General features: G+C 65.3%; 1 protein-coding gene across 6 annotated transcripts; it reads left to right on the top strand.

The window, feature by feature from the left end:
• The first annotated feature begins 277 nt into the window (after window positions 1-277).
• KCNAB2 (potassium voltage-gated channel subfamily A regulatory beta subunit 2) lies at window positions 278-19328 on the top strand. 6 transcript variants are annotated; one of them, XM_075773584.1, is made up of 16 exons: window positions 278-363; window positions 6441-6559; window positions 6915-6956; window positions 14668-14711; window positions 15066-15103; window positions 15230-15309; window positions 15553-15597; window positions 15746-15790; window positions 15863-15906; window positions 16022-16108; window positions 17304-17389; window positions 17589-17709; window positions 17878-17972; window positions 18164-18284; window positions 18362-18450; window positions 18844-19328. In XM_075773584.1, the coding sequence occupies exons 2-16, from the start codon at window positions 6483-6485 to the stop codon at window positions 18931-18933; spliced, it is 1104 nt and encodes a 367-aa protein (XP_075629699.1). In that variant the 5' UTR covers window positions 278-363; window positions 6441-6482; the 3' UTR covers window positions 18934-19328. The 6 variants fall into 6 exon arrangements, with proteins under 6 accessions (XP_075629699.1, XP_075629701.1, XP_075629703.1 ...); XM_075773585.1 differs by lacking the exon at window positions 278-363 and adding an exon at window positions 2798-3101; XM_075773586.1 differs by lacking the exon at window positions 6915-6956.
• Window positions 19329-21283: the final 1955 nt, after the last annotated feature.

Below are 21283 nucleotides of genomic sequence, written 5' to 3'. Positions count from 1 at the left end.
GGCGGGGGGCAGCGGAGAGAGGCGGCGGGAGACGATTTCGGAGCGGTGCGGAGCGCGGAGGCGGCGGGGGGGAAGCAGCGGCGGCGGAGGAGGCCGTTCCCCCCCCGCGCGGGTGGTCGCGCCCGGCTCAGCATCGGGTTACTAGGGCGATGGTGCCGCACCGCGAGGGGCGGGGCCTCGCCGCTGGGCCCGACCCGCGCTGCAGCCAATGGGAACGGCGCCGAGCTCCCGTCATTTGCATGCGGCGGGAGAGGCGGGCGGCGCGGCCAATCGGCGACGGGCGGGGCGGGGCGGGGCGGGGCCGGGCCTGCCCCCCACGAGGGCGCCGCGGCGGAGCGGTGGGGAGCGGCGGACGGCGGGCAGGTGCGGGGGGCGCGGGGATGGCGGCGGGCATGGCGGGGGCGGCACGGCACGGCACGGCACGGCACGGCACGGCACGGCGGGGGTGCTGCTGGGGGCGGCGGTGGGCATGGCGGAGCCGGGCACGGCCGCGGGCAGACGCACGGTAAGGCCGGGCCGGCGCTCCGGCAACATCTGGCTGGTAGCCCGGGAGCGGCGGGGGAGGCTGCGCGGGGCAGCCGGTGCCCCTTCCCGCGGAGGGTCGGATCCGATCGTCGGCCGCGCCCCGGGCATCCTCCCAGCGCTGCCGGGCGTTATCGGGGGGGGGCGGCCGGCGCAGGCGCGGTCTCGGCGGCGCTCCGCGGGGACGGAGGGAGACGCTCGGGGCGCCGGGTGCGATGCGCGGCCCCGGCCCGTCCCGCCCGGTGCCCGGGCCCTGCCGCTCCCACAAAGCCGCGGGTTTGCTCACCGGCTCCGATTCCGGCTTTGCCCGGCGCCGGTCCCTGCCCCGATCCCGCAGGGCCCCGGTCCCTCCGGTCCCTCCGGTCCTGCCGGGAGCCCCGCTCCGGGCGGGGAGCACGGCTTGGCCCGCCCTGTTTGTCCCCAGCAGGGCGAGGTGACCCTGGATCCCCGCTCGGGCGCTGGTGGCCCGCAGCCCCTCTCGTCGCTTCAGCCCCGAAACGCGACGTGCTGGCAGAGTGTAAATGTGGGGGATTCTCCCCAAAACATCTTCCCCGGTTGTGTAATCGGAGCCGCTTCGCGCACAGCGGAGACAAAAACCGTCGCATTTTCTACGGAAGACAGCGGCATCGTTAACCGAAATGACCCGTAGGGTCGTTGGGAAGGAGGACCCCTCTCCCCAGGACGCCCCGTCCTGCAGCCCAGCCCTTCCCTCCGCCGGGCCCGAAGCTCCTTGGCTCACGAGCCCCTCTCCAACCTCTGCTTTTTAAGGCCGTTTTCCTTGCGATGGAGCAGCCCCGCTGGTGCCGTGCCTGCTCAGCCAGCGGCCGGGTCGCCGTGCCGTCGTGGCTAACGCGGGCATCCTGGGACCGTTCGCGCGGGCGCTTTGGGCTCTCGCCCCGGTGGGAGCCTCGGCCGAAGGGCAGAGCCGTGCTCCGCGCCCTGGGAGGCGAGAGCGGGGTGCCGTCGGCTTTGCGCGGGTAGGGCATCGAGCCAGCTTTCCAAAAACCACACATTTCTTCCAAAAGCATCGCTGGGAGCTGCGGTGCTGCGTCGTGGGTGAGTGCCAGAGCAGGCAAGCTGGGCAATATACATATCCACGATGTACTGCACACATATACACGTACTGCATATATGCAGTGATTTTTCCAGCTGGTTAGCAAGAAACGCCTCTGCTCGCAGCTGCTAATGGAAGATGCACCAGAGCTGCTTTTTTTATTATTTATTATTATTATTATTTTAATGAGGAGGGCAGCAGGGCCGGCCGTCGCCTCCCCACTCTTGGCGTGCTGGTCTGTGGGTCGGGCGCGCGGCGGAGCGAGAGCAGAACGACTTGGCGCGCGGTTTCCAGCCTCTCCTGGGGAAGCAAAGCCGCCACCGTGCTGGTGCTGGGGAGCGCTCCCCAAACGGGACGGGGTTCACGGCCTCCCCTGCCTGTCCGCACTGCTAGCAGAGCTGCTGCGGGGTGGAAAGCCGACAGCCTGCTGGGATCACCCGCCCAGGCGGTGCCGAGCGGGTCCCTGTCAGTGCTGGCGCGGTTCGGAGCGGGCACCGTGCTCGCTGGCCCCGTAGCCGGCAGGACTGTGCCAGGAGGGCAGAGAAACTGGCAGGGTGCCGTAGTGAAGCTGAGCGGGACTCGGCGGATGGAGAGGCACCGAGTTTTCTTAATTTATAAATTAAAAAAGCACTGCTGCACATTTCCGAAACCCTGACCCCTTTTTGCTGGCTTGGCCTCTGGTTTTCATGTACATCCAGCTGCCAGCCGCATCGGTGCTGTTATCGCTGCAGGGTTACAGTGCCCTGCTGCCGCCGGGGTCCAGCGTGCTCCAGCTACCGGGGTGTCCCCGAACCGTGCGCTCCAGGGTGGGTTTTTTGCCCAAGATGGCCAAAAAGCAAAAGCCACTGAGAAGCCGCGACTGGTGTGTGTGGAGGAGGAGGAGGACGGCTGGCAGCCCAGTGGGACGCGGTGGCTGGGCAAGCCCCGGTGCTGGGAGGCAGCCCCGCAGCATTGCCTGCGGACACCCACATTTTATTCTTTAATAAAAACACTCAGCCTGATTTAAAGGCATTCGGTGACGGAAACGTTTGGCTCCAGACTCCCCGCGACCGCCGGCCGAGCCTCCTCTCGCCTGAGCTGCGCAGGGGTGGCCGGCGCCGGGTGGCAGCCACTCGCTCACCCACGCACGCTGCTTGTGCCGGGCTGCGGCACCGACACGGTTAAGGCACCGGCGGGATGGGGGAGCCGGGCTGCACGCCACGGCTGCACGCCACCGGCGGAGCCAAACCTGCCGAGTCAGGATGTGAGAGCGGCAGGGACGGCTCTGCAGCGTCCCTGAGTGCTGCCGCATCCCGGGGTGCCAGGGGCTCAGCCTCCCCTCCTCCGCCAGACACCTCTTCCCAGGGACGGAGCGGGAATGGGGTAGGAACCATCATCCGCTGTGTTTGCCTCCGGCTGTCGCAGCCGCTCTGCACCGGCACCGGCGCCGCTTCCTGAAACGTGCAGAGCTTCCAGCTCTGCTGAGGTTTTATCTCATTTTTTTTTGCCTCCCGACCGCGCATCTCCACTTGAGCACCGGAGCCAGGTAGGTGCGGTGCTGGGGTGGCCGGTGCCCCCGACGCAGCGGGGAGCCTGCCCACCGGCTCATGGGGAAGGGGCACGTGCTGACGGTGCGGCACGTCAGGGACCCTTGGGTGCTCGGTGGCCTGACGCACCCCGTTGCTTTTTGTGCTGGCGTACGCGAAGGCAAAGCAGGAATAACCCCGTCTGACGTGTCGCGTGTGGGTTTGGGCTCCGCCGTTGACTGGGGGGGCTGAGCAGCGCCGGGTGCCTGCGCTTCGGCACAGTCACGGGCCACCTCACGTGTCACAGCTAAACCCCCAACGCCTGCCTCGTTCGGTGTCTTAATGACCGGCTGGTGAACGCGCTTGAGCCCACCAGCTGCGGCCGGAAGCCGCCCGCGCCGCGATGGCAGCCGGGGGAACGCTGCTCTGCAGCAGAGGCTTCCCCGGGCAGGGGGAAGGGGCAGGACTGCTGCTCTGCGCATCCCTGCAGCGTCGGGGCTGCGTGCCGGGGGCCGGGAGCGGCGGGGGGGGTGCACGGGACAATTTAGTAATTGTGCTAAAGTCACCGTTCCCGTGGGGTGTTGGGGGGGGGCATTTGCTGGGGGTGCTGTTTGCAAACTGGGTAAAAAAGGGGTAGAAATATGAAGACGGGTTGCCGGAGTGGGGAGATGCTCGGCGCCGTCTCCCCCACACCCCTCACCTGAGCAGCTGGGCAGGACGCTGGGGTGCCCGGGGTGGGGGTCCCGCAGCTCCCCCTGCCCCGGTGCCTCACCCTCGGGGGCTCAGGCTCATCAGTGGGTGAGGAGGCTTCGCCCTTATATTCCAATTAATTCTCCAGGCAGTTTCACCTCCTCTTGCTCTGACCGCAGTGTATTCGGGAGGCTGCAGTCCGCAGACCATCCCCGGGCTGGCCCAGCAGAGCTTTTGCTCCCAGGGGCTTCCCAGCCACAAGTCCTCCCAGCGCCCAGGCTCTCCCGCCCCGTCGTGCTGGCCGGGGATGGGGAAGGAGCGGGAGCCAGGTGGGAGCGCAAGCTCTTGGGGTGCCCCTCGCACCCTGGTCCCAGGCACATCCCGCAGAAGAAAACACTTTTCTTCCTTTTCCATGCATCGCCCTGCAGAAACTCCCGCAGTTGCAGGCGCACGGTGCTGGCGTGGTCTTGGGGAAGCACCGAACTGCCGGCACGACGGGGACCGGGCTTTTGGCAGCACCTACGACTTGGAGCACCCGGAGATGTGGGTTGGCCCCGGGGGCTGGGATGCTCCGGTTCCTCGGGATGCAGAGCCCTGCCCCGTGTGCCGGCGGTCCAGCAGCACTTCCCAGCAAAGTTCCTGAAATGCTGCCGGAGACTTGCCAGCCACCGTGCTCGGCCCCCCCCGGCATTACCACGAGGTAATGGATGAGGGGTGTCAGATCCTGCTGGAAATTGCGGAGAGTTGAGCTCATCACAGAGCTGAGCTCATTGCACCACAGATCCCCGGGACGCCTAAACAGAGCCAGTCCCAAGCCCTGCAATAAGTTTGAGTCCCGGTTTGTGGCAGTGCAGGCGAGGAAGCTGCACGGCTGCCCCCACTGCGGCTGGGGCACGGGTGTCCGGCCGTCCCTCCTGCAGGCATCCCCCAGCTCGCTTCAGCTTCGTTATGCTGCCTCTAATTAAGTGACGCTGGGCGGGCATGAAGCAGCTTGCAGAAACATGCACGACGGTGCCCGGGCCGGCGGCCGCTGTTGACCCTGCGTTGGTGCAGGCAGCTGCCCGCTGCCAGGCGAGGGCCACGGGGAGCCGTGAAGGTCACACGAGCAGCCCCTGGGAGAAGCTGGGGGGGAGGGGGGGGGGCGCGATGGCTTTGGGGGGCTCGGGACGCGCAGCACAGCGGTGTGGGGCCACAGGAGAGCAGCTGCCTCCTGCCCTTTCAAAAATAAACCTGGCTTTATTGAGCCCAGCCTCAAGCCCTGGCCTGGCCGTGGCCAAAAGGAGCCGCATTTCTGCCGTGCTTGGGGGAGGAGGGAGATGGGGGTCTGCACCGGGGCTGGGGGCCACAGCGGGGCCGGGGGCCACGGTGGGCGGGCAGGCGGCTCCGCGGGGACGGGCTCGGCTGCCGCAGCCGCTGCCATTGGGCCGCGTGGGCTGCAGGGGCTGCGTCGGGATGCAGGCAGGCTGTGCCAGGATGCTGGAGGGATGGGGGATGCGGGAGGGATGCGGGATGCAGGCAGGCTGTGCCAGGATGCTGGAGGGATGGGGGATGCGGGAGGGATGGGGGATGCGGGAGGGATGCGGGTTGCGATCACGCTGGATCAGGATGCTGGAGGGATGAGGGATGCGGGATGCAGGCACGCTGGGCCAGGATGCAGGAGGGATGCAGGATGTGGGAGAGATGCAGGATGCAGGCATGCCCTGCTGGGATGCAGGCGGGATGCGATATGCAGGCACGCTGTTCCGGGATGCAGGCGGGATGCATGCCAGGACATGAGCAGGCTGTGCCGGGCCATGCACCCGGAGATCTCTCAGTCCCCATCTGGGGGAAGAAGCAGCGGCGTAAAGATGGCATTTCCCGGGCCTAGAGAGAGATGGGTTAAATTTAAAAATCAGCCCCAGTTTTGTAGGCAAGCATTGCGGTTTTCTGTGATCCTGGAAACCACTGGCGGTGTTGAGGCATGGGGAGCGGGAGCAGGACCACGGCTCCCTAAGGAGTCATGCCAGGTGCCCCCCTGGCATGGGGATGGGGACAGGGAGGGTGGGGGTGCCTGGGGGCAAGCCCCCCCCTTTCCCTCGGAGCTCTTGCCCCCCTGCTCACACAGTTACGTGCGGGCTGTGGGGAAAAGCCAAGGTGTTTTCGTTCCCTTGGCTTGTCCCTTGCAGAGGGACCCTCTGGGGGCTGCTTTAGTGTTAAACACCAGCAAAACGTTTAATTTTTCAGCCCATTAATGCTTCTTCACTATTTCCTGATATGTCATGAAACCTCCATGGCGTGGGTCGGTGCCTCGCTGCCGCAGCCGGGTTGCCCCGTGGCATGCCCTGCTCGCCTCCCATGGGCAGCGGGCGGGCAGCGAGGTGGGCAGCGAGGTGGGCAGCAATCAGCCCCACTCTGCCCTCCGCGGGAGCCCCGGGAATCTGGGGAGAGCAACCGAGTTGGGGAGTCACCGGCACAGGGCAGGCGCGGGATGGGCTTGGGATCGGCGGCGGGTCTGGGTGGGAGCCCTGGGGTCTGGGGCCGGCAGAGCTGCCGTGCCCTGCCTGCTGCTGCCCGCAGCGCTGCCTGTGCCACACGCCCATCCGGCTCACAAGCTCCTGCAACAGGAAGCACCGTCATGCACGCGCCCCAAAAACCCCATTTCTTCCTCTTTTTCTCTTCCCCTGTGGCAGGGGTGAGGCGGCAAGCGGCTCCGGGGAGCCCAGGCTGGCTCCATGTATCCCGAATCCACCACTGACTCCCCAGCGCGACTCTCGCTGCGGCAGACGGGCTCCCCAGGGATGATTTACAGGTAAAGGCACGGAGTAGCGTCTGGGGGGGGCTCGGCGGGGCTTCAAACCCAGGGGTGCACCCTGACAGGTGCCACGGCACGCCAAAACCACCCCAGCATGCTTAGTGCCAAAACTTACAGGACTGCGAAAAAACAGGCAGCGGCAGCAGCATTTTTGGGCGCTGATGCCTGCCATGGGAAGAGCGGGTACTTTTGGGGAGCATGCTGGTGCCCGCTGCACGGTGCCCCCCGTGATGCGGCACAGACGGGTGCCACTGACCCTTCCCGCGGCCACCAGCTCTGCCGCTCGTTCCCGCTCTGCCTTTCTAACGGGGTTTGTGGCATCTTTCTTCTTTCTCCCCTTTGCTGTCGGAAGCGCGAGGTACGGGAGCCCCAAGCGCCAGCTCCAGTTCTACAGGTAACCCAAACCGTCCCCTCCCCAAAATCCCCCCCGGCAAGCGGATGTGGCTGAAGCCCCGGTGGCCCCTGCCCATGCCCGGGGCACTGCCGGCACGGGCACTGCTGGCACAGCCGTGCCGGGGTCCCTCCGTACGGGGCGGGCATCGCCGGTGCTGCGCCGCGTCTTTGCCAGCTCATGGGTTTGGCAGAGCGACACAGGGACCCCGCGTGTGCGGCTGGGTAGGTGGGAGCTGTCCTTGCCGGGCTCCCCAGGCAGCGGAGCGTGGCCGGAGCGTGGCTGGAGCATGGCCGGAGGGCAGCCACCACGGGGCTGCAGGCCTCGGCTCGGCTCGGGCGGGCATCCTGCGCCGATGCTGCACCGGGAAGAGCCCGCTGGCTTTTCCCGAGGGCGGCTCCAGGAACCCGGCCAGCCGCTCCGCTGCTCCTTCCATTAAGAGGAGCGTCATTAAGTGGCACAGAAGGCAACGCTTCCCCCCCCCCATCCTTTTACCGTCTGAAATGAAGGCAGCCCTTCTCCCGCACGCCGTGCCAGCAGCCGCTTTGGTGCTCCCAGGGCCGCAGCAGCCCGGTGGTGGGGGACAGGGAGCTGCCCCCCAAGGGAGCCGTGGCCTCCCCGCTCCGTCCCTGTGCGTGGCGGGAGGAGCAGAGGTTAGCTGGCACCGGGGTGGCTCGGTGGCACTGGAGTGTGCCTGTCCTGGCGATGTGCCGCCACCGGCACTGCCGAGCCCAAGCCACGGGTAGGTTTCGGCTGCCGAACCGGCCAGGCAGAGCCGTGCACCTGAACAGCTGGGCACATCTGGCGCAGAAGGCTCCGAGGCCGACAGCCAGGAGCCACCCTGCCTGTGGGCTGCCTGCAGGCAGCTGCCACTCGTGTCTGTCACCCAGCCCCGTGTTTCGGTCCTGCCACAGCCCAGCTCCGACCCTGCACCGTGGGGAGCACAGGAGGGCTGCAGGGACCGGCCCCAGTGCCCCCGGCCGGCCCCAGTGCCCCGCGTGCCGATGGCACGGGACCTGTCGCTGCAAGGCGAGGGTCGGCTGCGGGCAGCGGCAGCGATGCCAGCGTTGATAAAGCAGCGGCGCATCCCCGGGCTTTTAGCGAAGCGGCCATGAATAATTTAGCTCCCCTTCGCGAGGAAGAAAATCCCCTAATAGGGCTAATGGAGCGCGGTGAGAAAGCTGGGCTCTGGGGGGGCCCGTCGCAGCCGCCAATTGCTTTGGACGCCAAGCGCCAGCGCTGCCCTAATGCAAAAAAACCCGGCGGCCGCACGTCTCTTATAGCTGCCCCGGGGCAGCCCGGCCGCCCAGAGCTTTGCTGTGGATGAGCAGCATCCCCGGCGCGCGGGTGAGTCGGGGCTGGCGGCGCGAGTGGCGAGCGGGGACGGGCGCAGCCGGGGGTGCAGCCCGCTGCGTGTGGCAGGGAGGGTTTGCTGTGCGGGGTGACTCGGGATGTGGTGGCTTGCGGGGGGGTTCATTTGGGGGCTGGGGTCTTCTTGGTTTTAGGCAGGCTGTTGGTTGCCAACAAGTTCCCAGCTTGGCAAGCCGGGCCGGACAGCCGCCTTTCCGAGCAGCTACCCCGCGCGCCCGACTGTCACCCGCTTGTTGTGCCCCTGACGCGCCCTGATGGTCTGTGTCCCATCCCCATCCCTGCTCCCTCCCTGCAAAACAGCCTCTCCCGCTCGGGCACGGATGCTTGGGCTTCGGCAGCTCCTGCAGCCCCCGCTGCTTCTCGTCCCTCAGGCAGCATCAGGATTTCGGCTAACGAACGGCCCATGGACGAACCCGCTGCCTCCGCGCTCTCTCTGCCACCCCGTAACGTTGCTCAGCCAAAAATCAGGGAGGTGTCGGAATGAGGCGGCCGGTGGATTCCCACCCCGCTCCCCAAAGCAGCCCAGACCAAACCCCCCCCAGCTCCGCTTGTTGCAGCCGTTTCATTGCGGCACGGTGAAGCTGTAGAGCAGCGGTGCAGCCGGCTCGGAATTTTCCCGGCCGCTCTCGAGCGAGAGGATCCCACCGGGGGCGAGGTGGTCCTGCCGGGGACCAGGGGATCCCCCCGGGGCCGGGTGCTGCGCCCACGCCCAGCAGGACCCCCCGGTGCTGCGCTCATTAAACCCAGCAGCCGTGGAGAAGGGCTGGTGCCGGCGGTGCCGGCTTGGGCTTTGAGGCAGGGCAGGAAGAGGAGGCTGTGGCCAGGGTTCATTTGGCTTTGCTGCAGGAGAGGGGGTCCCTTTCCGTGTCTCCCCACCTTCCCAAACCCTTGCTGCGGAGCAGGAGGAGCACAGGAGCGTCTCCGGCAGCGTTGGTATCACAGGAGCTCCCCGGGGTTTCGGTGTCCCCCCCCTTGCCAGCTGCTGCTCCGTATCTTCTGGGTTTTCTTCTTTTTTCTTGAGGTCACACCTCAGTGGGAAAGTGCACTTCGCTTTTGGCTCCTGCTACCGTAAATTTGAGCTTCGCAGGGAAAGAAAAAAACCACCGGTGGGAGCCTGGCCGCAGCACGATGCCGGCGCAGCTCCGGCACGGTGTGCTCCCGGCTCCCAGTGGCCGCTTCGGCACCAGCACCGTGGTTTTGGCCCTGGTCCCCGCTCCTTTCAGACACTGAGTGCGAGGGACGCTGCAGCGCGCGGCAGGGAGATCGATGCCGGCGCCACCACGGGCGAGATCCCAGCCGTAGAGGCGGCGGGTGCCGCCGGTGGGTGAGGAGCCCGCTCTGCGGCAGGCTATTTTCAGCAGCACGCACCGGCTGGGAGGTCGCTGCCGTGGCTGCGGGGAAGGCGTTGGCTGGCGGCGCGGGTTGCGGCAGCCTGCCGCAGGCACGGCAGCCACCACCGGCACTTAGGAGCCCTCTGTGGATGCCCACCCTCCCCGGGGAGCCCCACCGGGCCACCTTTACCCTCCTGGCCTCTCCCACCCCTCCATCAGCATGCAGTGCCGGATTCTTGCTGGCAGCGCTTGTGCCACCGCTTTCCCCTCCCCGGCGGGGTGCCGGGCCCCACCGCGGCCCTGGTGGGGATGCAAACCAGTGGCAGCCCAGCGGGTGTGAGCCGGGAGGCGGCACAGCCAGGGCACGTGCCAGGCTGCAGCAGCTCGCGGGGCTCGGGGTAGCCGTGACGGGCACCCGCTGCAGCCCCCGCTGCCCATCGCCGCCCAGCCGCGGGCTGTGCCACGGCCCTGCCCTGCCGCGCTGCCGCCCTCGTCCTGCCTTTGCTGTTCGGCTCCCCTTGCCCCGCTGAAGCTCCCCCCTCCTGCTCTCCCCTCCCCGTGCCACAGACCCGCCGCAGGTCCTCGCAAGAGCGGGTGCCGCCAGGGTTCCGGCATCGCGGCGCGGGCACGGCTCTCCCACGAGCGGCGGCAGAGCCCGGCGTTGCGGCGGGGCACTTTCCCAGCTCTCTCCGTAGCATCGCTGAGCGGTCGGCGGCGCAGCCGGCCCGCAGAGCCCACGCTCGGGCGGCGGGATGCTCTCCATGACGTACAGCGAGAGCCTGCGCAGCGTGGCCAGCCGGCACCCCCCCGAGTGGGGACTGCCGCCGGCCCCCCGGCCAGCGGACGGGCTGGAGCTGCGGCGGCTGCGGGACGTGCGGGCGGCGGCGCGGGCGAAGACGCTGGAGGAGTTCCTGCGGATGCACGGGCTCTCCCTGGCCGACAGCACCGCCCGCGCCACCGGCATGAAGTACAGGTAAGGCAGCGCCGGTGCCGGCCAGGGCGGCGAACGCGGCGAGGGCCGAGCGCACCTGGCCCGAGATGTGGGGATGGAGCAGGGACGCTGCTTAGCGTGGGTTTACACCTCACCGGGAAAAGCCTGGCCTGCAGGATTTCACCGGTTGCCCTGTGCTGCGCCGAGGTCAGGAGGAGCCGGTGTCCTCGGCAGAAAAGGCGATGCCGTGCAGCGGGGCAGCGCCGTTACGTCTTGCTTGCTCGATGGTCTTTGAGCTTCTCCCTTGATTTTCCTTTTTGCTGTTGGGAAGTTGCAAGTGCAAACACGCTCCGTGCTTTTAAAGATCAGGCGGTTGGAGCGCAGAGCTACAGAAACGCTCTGTCCGTCCATCGAGCGCTTGTTGCAGAGCTGGTGCTCCATTAATTTTGCATGTGGGACCCGGGCGCGTCTCAGGATTTCAGCCGACTCTTGTCCTCCTCGTTACCCGGCCGTGCCGGGAGGATGCGCCGGGCTGCCGGAGCTGTTGGCCACGGCTCCCCTGAGGGCACGCGGCTGCTTTTCCCAGCGCGTCCCCCAGCATCGCAGCTGGGGCGATGGGGCACCCCCGTAACCCAGCCGGGCCTTGGGCCGGGGCACCGGGGCTGTTCCCCCCCCCAGGAAAGTGCAGGGGTGCCAGGGGTGCCCCTCACCTCCTGCTGCAGCGAAGCGCCCGGGGGGCAGCAGCTGTGCCGGCTTCTGCCATGCTGTGCCGCGCTGTGCCGCGCTGTGCCGCACCGCGGGTCAGGTTCCCCTCCGCTCACAGTGACAGAGGTAACATTTACACGGTGGCAAAAGCTCATCTAATATTCATGGGGCAGTTATTAATTGATGGGGAGAGGCTGGCACAGGCACCCCCAACGATGCTCCTCCAGGCATGTGCCCGCTGTCCCCAAAATCTCTGGGGTGTCTCCTCCTCCGGGAGCTGCCGATTGCTGCCGGGTCCCCCCCACCCCGGGGCCGGCGCTGGCGCTGGCGGGATTACCGGGCTAAGGAGCTTTGCGGCAGAGGGAAGCGGAGGAGATTACAAGATTTCTCATTCGGTCGGGGCCGAACGTGCGTAATTTCCCCCATGAGCCAAGCCCCGGCCCCGCTCCTGGCTGCTTCCCCGGGGGCACGGCTGGTGCGGGCAACCGGCAGCAGCCCCGGCCCTGGATCGGTGCTGTAGCACGCCCGGTTGGCATCCCTCCTTCGGCGGGAGATGCCGGGCTGGGTTTCACCTCAATCCGCTTAGCTCGGGCGGGGCAGAATTTGGGGGACGCGCCGCTGGGGTCGCGGCACCGAGGGGGTCACCCCGTCCAGCGTCAGCAAACCGCCGGGCTCTGCCCCCGGAGTCTCGTGTCTGGCGATGTGCAAACGCTCCGGCCGGGAGAGCGTCGGGCTCGCACCGGCCTGCGAGGAGGGATGCTGCGCCGCCGCGGCACGGCCGGAGGGAGACAAACGGGCCCTTCGCCCCCGGGACCCCCGCTGCGCCATGAACCGGGGCCGGGCAGGAAGCGTTGCCCACGGGGGATGCTCGGCGGGGGGGGTCCCTTCGGGGGGCACCCGCTGCGGCGCTCCCCTTCCCGCCCCCCCACCTGCCCGCGCGCCGCTTGCTCGCTTCCTGAGCTCATCAAATATTGAGGGCAGGAGGGCTGCCGGGAGCCGGCCCCACGCCCGCCGCCTCGCAGCCCCCCGCCGTCACGTTGGCAGAGCGGCGGCGCGGGAGGAGCTCCCCGCCTCACCGGGGGCGCCGGCTAAATTTAGGCAGCTGGGGCGGCTGCCCGCCGGAGCAGCATGCAGGTCTCCTTTGTGTGCTCCGAGCACAGCATCAAGAGCCGGAGCGCGGAGGACCGGCTGAACCGGCAGAATGCCGGCAGTCCCAGCCTCGGCACCCGCGGCAAGTTCCGGGCAGTGGCCATGGTGGCCCGCAGCCTGGGGCAGCTCTCGGTGCAGAACGCTCCCTCCTCCAGCGAGTCCAGCGTCAAGCAGCCGGGGATGAAATACCGGTAGGAGACGGGCACGCTGCTCGGGCGGCAGATCTGCTGCCTGCTCGGTGCTTTCTCTGTTCCTCACCGAGCTCCGGGCGGTGGGGGGGCTCTGGGGGGCCGGGTGTGCTGCACTCCCCCACTCCCTGGCTCGCGTCCTGCTCCGAGGGTTTCTCGGTGCTAAAAGTGCTGACCGTGCACCTCCGTCGCCTTCCTCGCTGTTTGCTCCTGTCCCCTCTCAGGGTGGCTTTGATCCAGCCTCGCGTAAAGCCAGCGGGATGGGGGGGAGGGACCCTAAAATTTGGGGTAGGATTAGTAGGATCCCCAGCGCCTGCCGAGCCGGGCAGGCTGCCGAGCCGGGGGGGGGTCTGAGAGCGGCGGCGCGCGTTAATCCGCGGGCTGCCATGGCATCGGTACGGCCCTGCCGGAGACTCGCCACCCCGTGAAGCGTGCGTGGAGCCGTAAGCCAGGATTCGGCCCTCGGCTGCCCACGGGGGGCTTGGAAACGAAGGGTGGTGTGTGCACGCTGTGCCCCCCAGCCAGCACCCGCAGGGTTAACGCGGTCCACATCCCTGCACGGGAGCAGAGCGCTGGGGGCTTCCCCCTCCCTCCCTCCCCGGGATGAGCGTGCACCCAGGCGTGGGGCTGGGGGCTCCCCCCGGGGATGAGCGTGCACGCCGCGGTCCAGCCGATAGCTGCTGCGTGCCCAGATGCGACCGGCGTTGGGCTGCGAAGCGCATCGGGCCGGCAGAGCGCTGGGATGAGTCCAGCGTCACCCACCATCATCGTCCAAATCGGCTGGGTCCCCTCGCCCAGGTGCTGGGGTTTGGGGTGGCCCCATCCAGCTCACGAATGCTGAATCCTTGCAGCACCCCCCGGGCTTGGTGCTTGCGCCCCGCGGTCACGTCCCCATCCGGAGCAGCAGCATCAGGGGACCACCCTCTCCTGGGCGCTGGGTGACCAGCTCGGGGGTCCCCGCCGGCAGCTGCGGGGGGGGACGGTGGCACAGGGGGATGCTCCGTGCAAACGGGTGGGACAGGGAGGCCATGGCGCAGCGCCACGGAACGCTTGGCCTCCCCCAGTATCTGCCAGCGTCTCCATCAGGCGGCCACCCCACGGCCGCGGCCTCTCCACGCCGCGAAACGCTCTAAAAATAACGAGGGTTGGGGAGGAGCGCCCGCACCTCCAGATGTTGGGCAATAACGCAGCGGCACGGAAGGAAGATGCCCCGACTCGGCTCAGCCGCGATTCACCGCCACCGTCGGACCGCGGCTGCTCCCTGCCCGCTCCCCGTGCCCATACCGGCGATGCCGGCGCTGGCGGTGCCTCCCGGTTGCTACGCGACACCCGCGCGGGCGGGCTGCCGCGGCTCACCTACACTTTATTTATTTTAACGCTCGTTCCTCAAGCCTTTGTCATTTTTAACAAGAAACTGGCTCTACATCACCGCGGCGAAGGCGTCTGCCAGCGCGGCCTCCTTCCCAAAAGCTGTTCTGTGGTTCCTTGTGCCGGCCAAATTTTCAGCGGTGCTCCGTTTCTCCAGGACCCCTCTCAGCTTCCCAGCACCCTCTCCTCATGCGAGCCCTGCGCTCCCCCGTGCCACACTGCAGAGAACGGGCACAGCTCGTGCCACACGTGGGACCCTCCGGGCCTGACCACCGCTGTGCCCTCTCCCCTTCTCCTGCCCCATCCCCCTGTGCCCGCGGCGCTGTCGGGGGAGCCGGACACCCCGGCCTCGTCACAGGGAGCCGTGTAGCCGGGTCACTGCCCGCTGCCGCTCCGATTACCCTGCCGGCTACGGCAGCAAACGGCATCAACTGCGCCGGGGCCGGCCGTGCCACTGGTGAGCCACAGCGTGCCCGGACCAGGACGGCTTTTTAATCAGTCACGGGGGAACCCTCGCTGCGGGATCGTCCCAGATGGGGATGGGGACAGGGACCAGGGACCACCACCGCACCTCCCAGCCCACGCGGACGGGGCGCTCGGTGGCACGCGGATGCATGAGACGGCGTTTTGGGGCTTTCTGGCGGCTTTCCTAACAGGTCTCTGTCTTCCAGGAACCTCGGGAAGTCTGGGCTGCGCGTGTCCTGCCTGGGCCTGGGTAAGTGCCGGGGTTTGCCGCGGCTCCTCTGTCCCACGGCTGCTGCCAGCGCTCCCCGGCAAGGGCGGCACTCGCCTGCTCCAGCGACGCTTTGCCAAGGGAAGGAAAGGGTTTCCCTCCGGCCCGGCGGCAGTTTTGAGACGCGGCCCAGAAGTTGTCAAATTATTTTCTCTTTTTCTCCTCCGACATGATCGGAAGTGACCGGGCTGTGCTGGGAGCACCGTGCCGCACGCGGCAGGGCCAACCGTGGCCGCCGCGTGCCGGGGCTGTGCCAGGGGAGCCGGGGTGGGTGGCCGGGGGCTCGGGGCAGCAGCGGTCGGCACTCACCGTGCGTGCACCCTCTCTCCTCTGCAGGTACATGGGTGACTTTTGGGGGGCAGATCACAGATGAGGTAAGGATCGCACCCTGAGCCAGGCGGGGAGGGGATGGGGCCGGCAAAGCCGCAGCGCTGGTCTCGGTGCACGTGGTGTGCCGGAGCTCACCCCCTTCGCTGACCCTCCCCACTGTCCCCTCGCAGATGGCGGAGCAGCTGATGACTTTAGCCTACGACAACGGCATTAATCTCTTCGACACGGCAGAAGTCTATGCCGCCGGCAAGTAGGTACCCTGCTTCGGCAGCAGCAGGAGGGACCTCATCACGTGCCCCGGCATCCGGCACCTCGGAGCTGCGGCGGCGCTGGGAATCTCCCGGGTTTGCCAGCTGCAAAGCGGCTGCCAGGACGGGGCAGCGATGGCTTGCTCGGGGGGGGTGGTGGCCCGTGTGGTCCCGCACTGCCTGTGGCTGCCTGTGGCTGCCTGCACCATGGCCGCAGCAGCTGACCCCCCCCCCTTCTCTCGTAGGGCCGAGGTGGTGCTGGGGAACATCATCAAGAAAAAAGGGTGGAGGTAAGCCGGACTTCATTCCCGTGCGGCAGAGCCAGTCACCGTGGTGCCGATGGGCTGGGGAAAGCTGGCAGGGAGCGGGCAGGGAGCGGGCAGGGCAGACGGGGCTTTGCAGGTGCCACCGCCGGTGACTCTCTCTTTCTCCCTGCAGACGGTCCAGCCTGGTGATCACCACCAAAATCTTCTGGGGAGGAAAGTAGGTAGCGCGCCCACCCCGCGGCAGAGCGGCCGGAGCACGCCAGGCTCTCACCCACCTTTCCTTTTCCAGGGCCGAGACGGAGAGGGGACTGTCCCGAAAGCACATCATAGAAGGTAGGGCTGCTCGCTGGGCGCTGCCGGCCTCGGTGCCAGGCTGTGCCGGTCCCGGCTGCCGTGCCCGCTGGTGGCACAGAGCCCGGCACTCCTGACGGTCCCGTCGGCGCGGCAGGTCTGAAGGCGTCCCTGGAGCGGCTGCAGCTGGAGTACGTGGACGTGGTGTTCGCCAACCGGCCCGACCCCAACACGCCGATGGAAGGTGGGTGCCGCGCCGCTGCGCCGCGCTCCTCCCTGCCGCCTTTCATCACCGTCATGGTTGGTTTGCGCTAGGCTTTCATTTCAAGGGCATTTTCCCTTCCTGAGCAGACCCCTCTCCACCACCACGGTCAGCCCACGCCACGGTTCTGCCTCTGCCGCCCCCAGCCCGGCACCGGGACCCCCTGGGGCCGCAGCAGGGGTGGGTTGGTGGGGCAGCAGCTGGTCGTTGCCCCCATCCCAGTGAGCTGCTCACTCCGCTCTGCCAGCAGCAGCCGACTCCGCTCTCTCTCAATCTCTCTTTTATCACCAGGGGACCCATTTAGTTCCTCCAAGTCCAGGACTTTCATCGTAGAAGGTACTCCCTGCCCGCACTCTGCCCGCCAGCCGCTGCCTGTGTCCCAGCGGCATTTTCTGGGGCAGAACCCCCACTCCTCTGTGATTTCCATCCCTGTCCCCCTGCCCCGAGCAAACCCTGCCGTAAAACGCACAGGCGGCAGCAGCAGCGCAATGAAACCATCCCCTGCCCCTTTGGACCCTCTTGTAGTTGAAGGGGAAGAAAGCAAAGAGGGTCCCCAGCCCCCCTGGGCTCCTCGCCATGGGGCACCCTTTGCAGCCGCGCTGGGCACCACGGCAGGGTCCCTCCTCGCCAGGGCAGCTGTGAGCACGCCGGGGAGCACACGCCAGCGCCGGCCAGATGAGCCTCGCGCCCCTCGCTCTCCCCGCTGCCCGCCTTTGGCTGCAGGAGCACCTCTGCTTGGCCCCAGCCCGCATGGCTCAGGGCCGGCTGCCCCCGGAGACCCCCACGCCCCTCGCACGGGGTCCGGGGTTCCCTCCCTCTCCTGGGTCTCGGTGCATGGGCGATGCTTCGGGTCCCTCCCCCTGCAGCGGTGCCAAGCGCAGTGCCGGTGCTGGTACCCCATGGGGCCCGTGCCAGGAGCCTTGGGCTGCTCTCTGTGCCAGGAGAGCCAGCGGCACGTCAGGGTCAGCCGTGGCCCCCAGCCCACCCCGAGCGGCTGCTCCCTTGGTCCCCGTCCTGCTCATCTGAACGCATCCTCCGGACACAACCCAGCTCCCACCTCCCACCTCTGCCTCGGGGAGCAGGATGCTCACCAGCCGTCGGTGCGGCGCGAGCCCCCTTCTGCCGGCGCGGCGCCCCGCTAACCCCTGCCTGCTGCTCTCCCCTTCCCTCCCGGCAGAGACGGTTCGAGCCATGACCCACGTCATCAACCAGGGGATGGCCATGTACTGGGGGACCTCGCGCTGGAGCTCCATGGAGATCATGGTAGGGGCCCGGGGGCAGCCGCAGCGGAGCAGCCCCAGTGCCGCCGGTGATGCTGATTTAATTAGACAGCAGCTGTCAGCAGCCAAGCGCTTGCAGATGCGCTTGAGCCTTAATTATTTTTTGCAGCAGCTCTCGGGGCTCGGCCGGGGGGATCGGTGGAGGGGGGGGCAGGGCACTGAGGGTCCTGGCTCTTTGGCAGGAGGCGTACTCGGTGGCCCGGCAGTTCAACCTGATCCCGCCGATCTGCGAGCAGGCCGAGTACCACATGTTCCAGCGGGAGAAGGTGGAGGTGCAGCTCCCCGAGCTCTTCCACAAGATAGGTATGGCAGCGGGGGTCCCACCCCGGCCCCCCCCCCCCCCCAAAACCACAGTGCTCCCCAAAGCCCGGCAGGGCTCACCCCACGTCCCTGGCGCTGGCCAGCCCCTGTGCCGCGGTCCCCGGGGGAGCTGGGGGGCAGCAGGTCACAGCCCGCTGTGCTCTGCCCCAGGCGTCGGAGCCATGACCTGGTCCCCGCTGGCCTGCGGCATCGTCTCGGGGAAGTACGACGGGGGGATCCCCCCCTACTCCCGCGCCTCGCTGAAGGTGAGCCCGGCCGGGGCTGGGGGGTCGGGACGGGAGCGGGGGAGCAGGGCCTGGGGCGTCACAAGGTCCCCGTGGGAGCAGGAGGTCTGGGAGTCACGACCCAGGGAGTCTGGGGATGCCCTGCCCGCACAAGGTCCCGGTACACCCCGATCCCACCGTGACACCCCCTCCGAGCCCCCTCCCGTCCCCAGGGATACCAGTGGCTGAAGGACAAGATCCTGAGCGAGGAGGGCCGGCGGCAGCAGGCGAAGCTGAAGGAGCTGCAGGCCATCGCCGAGCGCCTGGGCTGCACCCTGCCCCAGCTCGCCATCGGTAAGGGGCTGGGGGGGGCGGGGGGGCCACGGGCGATGCCGGGCCACGCTGAGGCTCTGCTCTCCCTCCTGCCCCAGCCTGGTGCCTGCGCAACGAGGGCGTCAGCTCCGTCTTGCTGGGTGCCTCCAACGCCGACCAGCTGATGGAGAACATCGGAGCAATACAGGTCAGTGCTCCCCGCCTCGTCGGCAGCACGCCGGGGGAGGCTTTGCTGCGGGGAAGCGAGCAGACCCTGCCCGTGCATGCTTTGCTGCTGCAGTCCTGCAACGCGCTCCGTTGGGAAAGGAGGTTGTGAACCTGGCCCAAAACAAAAATTGTGGGTGTTCTTGATCCAAAGCTGAGCAGAGACAAGGCTTTGCTGGGCTAAGAAGGCAGAGGAGGGGCCCAACCGAGGCTTCCCGTAACTGGGTCACTCAGCCAGCAAGCTGGGGCTTGTAGCATCAAGGTGGCGGGGTGGAGGCGGTGAGCGCGGCACGGCTGCGTGCCGTCGGTGGCTGCATCCTCCCGCGTGCACCAGTGGCACGATCCCGACTCCCAACGGCACCCCCGTCCCCCGCAGGTCCTTCCGAAGCTGTCGTCTTCCATCGTCCACGAGATCGATAGCATCCTGGGCAACAAACCCTACAGCAAGAAGGACTACAGATCCTAAGCGCGCGCCCAAGCGCGCCGCCCACCGCGCAGCCCTCGCCGCCCGTTCGCTTGCTTACGCTTTGTTGGAGCAAAGTGGAGAGTGTGGTTTGCACCGCGAGCCCAACGCCGCGAGCGCCGAGAGCCAGCGCTCCCGCCCGCGCTGCCCCGGACCCTCGTACCGCTTCCACCCGGCGTGGCTCTGGAGCGCGGGGACGGCCGCTGGCGGGGAGCGCACGAGGGCGAGCTCCGAGCTGCCCGGCCGCCCTGCCCGTAGCCGAAGGCGCCGCCGGCGCGGCACGGGGACCCGTTGCATGCGTCGCTCCCGCCCCCCACGTTGCTGGAGGCGGCGGGCGCGGGGGTGCGGGCGGGTGCTGTACGCCCACGAGGCCGACAACACGAAGCTGTTCCCCAGCCTGCGCTCCGCCCCTCGCCTCTGCCCTGCCCGCGTCGCGCCGGCGTCACCAACCTGCCACCGGCACCGCGGGGCTGCCGTCCCACGGGAGGGAGTACCTGCTCCCGGGGGGATGGGGCGGGATGGGGGGGACAGCCACCCGCCCAGGGATCGGGGGGAGTGCGTGAGCGTGCGTGTACAGACACGCACGTACAGCCATACCTGTATCTGTACCCGTCGTGCGCAGACAGCTATATGCAGCTGCGGAGACACAACACTTCATCTACAAGTTCCTTTAGCTACCTTTACGTATAGATGCACCTATATATGCACACACACATAAATTACAAATGTATATACACAGATCCATCTACAGCTGTACCTATAGATGAAGACCTGTCCCTCCCTCTGTCCCTACACCAACCTTTATACAGATAGCCACACCTAGTTATATAGGCAGATAGATGTATGTAGATATGTATGCACACATCTATGAAAATTACATATATAATATGTATACAAACATAGAACTGTAGATGTGTATTTGTGTATACAGACATGTATAGCTATATGTATATATCCATATATGTAGATACATAGATGTGTACCTAGCCATGTAAATATATTGATATAGCTACATATATATTTCTATGTATATAAATGCACACATCTATGAAAATTACAGATATACACAGATATATGTGCAGATGTATCTATATCAATACCTAGCTATATAGCTACATACTCATATCTAAACCTATGTATAAACATATGCCTATATATATACATGGACATAGACATATTTGTAATTTAGATAGTACACAGATACATATATCTCTCTCTATATATATATCTGTAGCACTCTGTGTGGAAACACTTCTCTTTGCCAATACACATATCTATCTATATCCACACACACATCTATACACACACACAGCCCTATATACAGGCACACATAAACATCAAAAGTATAAATTTATGTACAACACCGTCGCTCTGCGCACAGCGTGTATACGTATACGTGTGAGTGGTTATCTGCTACACACATAGATGCAGCCACACTCCTGTCCCTACCATGGGGGGGGGTAAGTGTGGCGGGTACGTGCACACACACACACACACACACACACAGACAACACGTTCAAGCCCTACGTACGTGCTTGGGGGGTCTGTGTACGGACACACACCCCCCCCCCCCGCTTTACGTGTGTCAATCTCTGTCTATACGTACATACCTTTAGCTATATACCTCCTTATGTCTACAGAACTACATCGATGATTGCATACGTATATATACACTCATATATATGTATAAAATTACATATGTGTATCTGCGTATACACACATGTATACTATATGCATAGCTGTATCTATACACCTTTATCTGTATCTATATCTACACTTATGTATAAATATATAAAAGCTACAAATACATACGTGCCTGTATATATACACACACAGATCTATATATCCATATAGGTACAGATATGTATATAGATATATCTACATATGTATGTGTGTATATGTAAGTTACAGATGTATTTATGTGTATATATACACGGATACATCTATGTGTATATACACCTATGTAAATACAGATCTATACATCCATACCTACATATATATGCCTAATTACCCATACTTATTCCTGTATATACACACACCCCTCTATAGATTTACTTAGATATGTACGTAAGCACATATGAACACACACGTATTAAAATTACAAAAACATTATATACACACACGCATATAAAAATATACATGTGTATGTATATATATATACACACCCACATAGATACAGCTGTACCTAAACACCTATACCTTTAGCGATACCTATATACCAACACCTATTTATATCTATGTACACTTGGATATGCACACACACAGATCTAAAAGTTACAATTCCATGTATATCTACGTGTATGTATACATACAGATATGCATACACACCTATACATAGCTGTAGAGGTGTATA

This window comes from Balearica regulorum, chromosome 21, assembly GCF_011004875.1.
Source record: "Balearica regulorum gibbericeps isolate bBalReg1 chromosome 21, bBalReg1.pri, whole genome shotgun sequence".
NCBI lineage: Eukaryota > Metazoa > Chordata > Aves > Gruiformes > Gruidae > Balearica > Balearica regulorum.
Note: the sequence above shows the minus strand (reverse complement) of the source record. Positions and strands in the feature narration are given on the sequence as shown.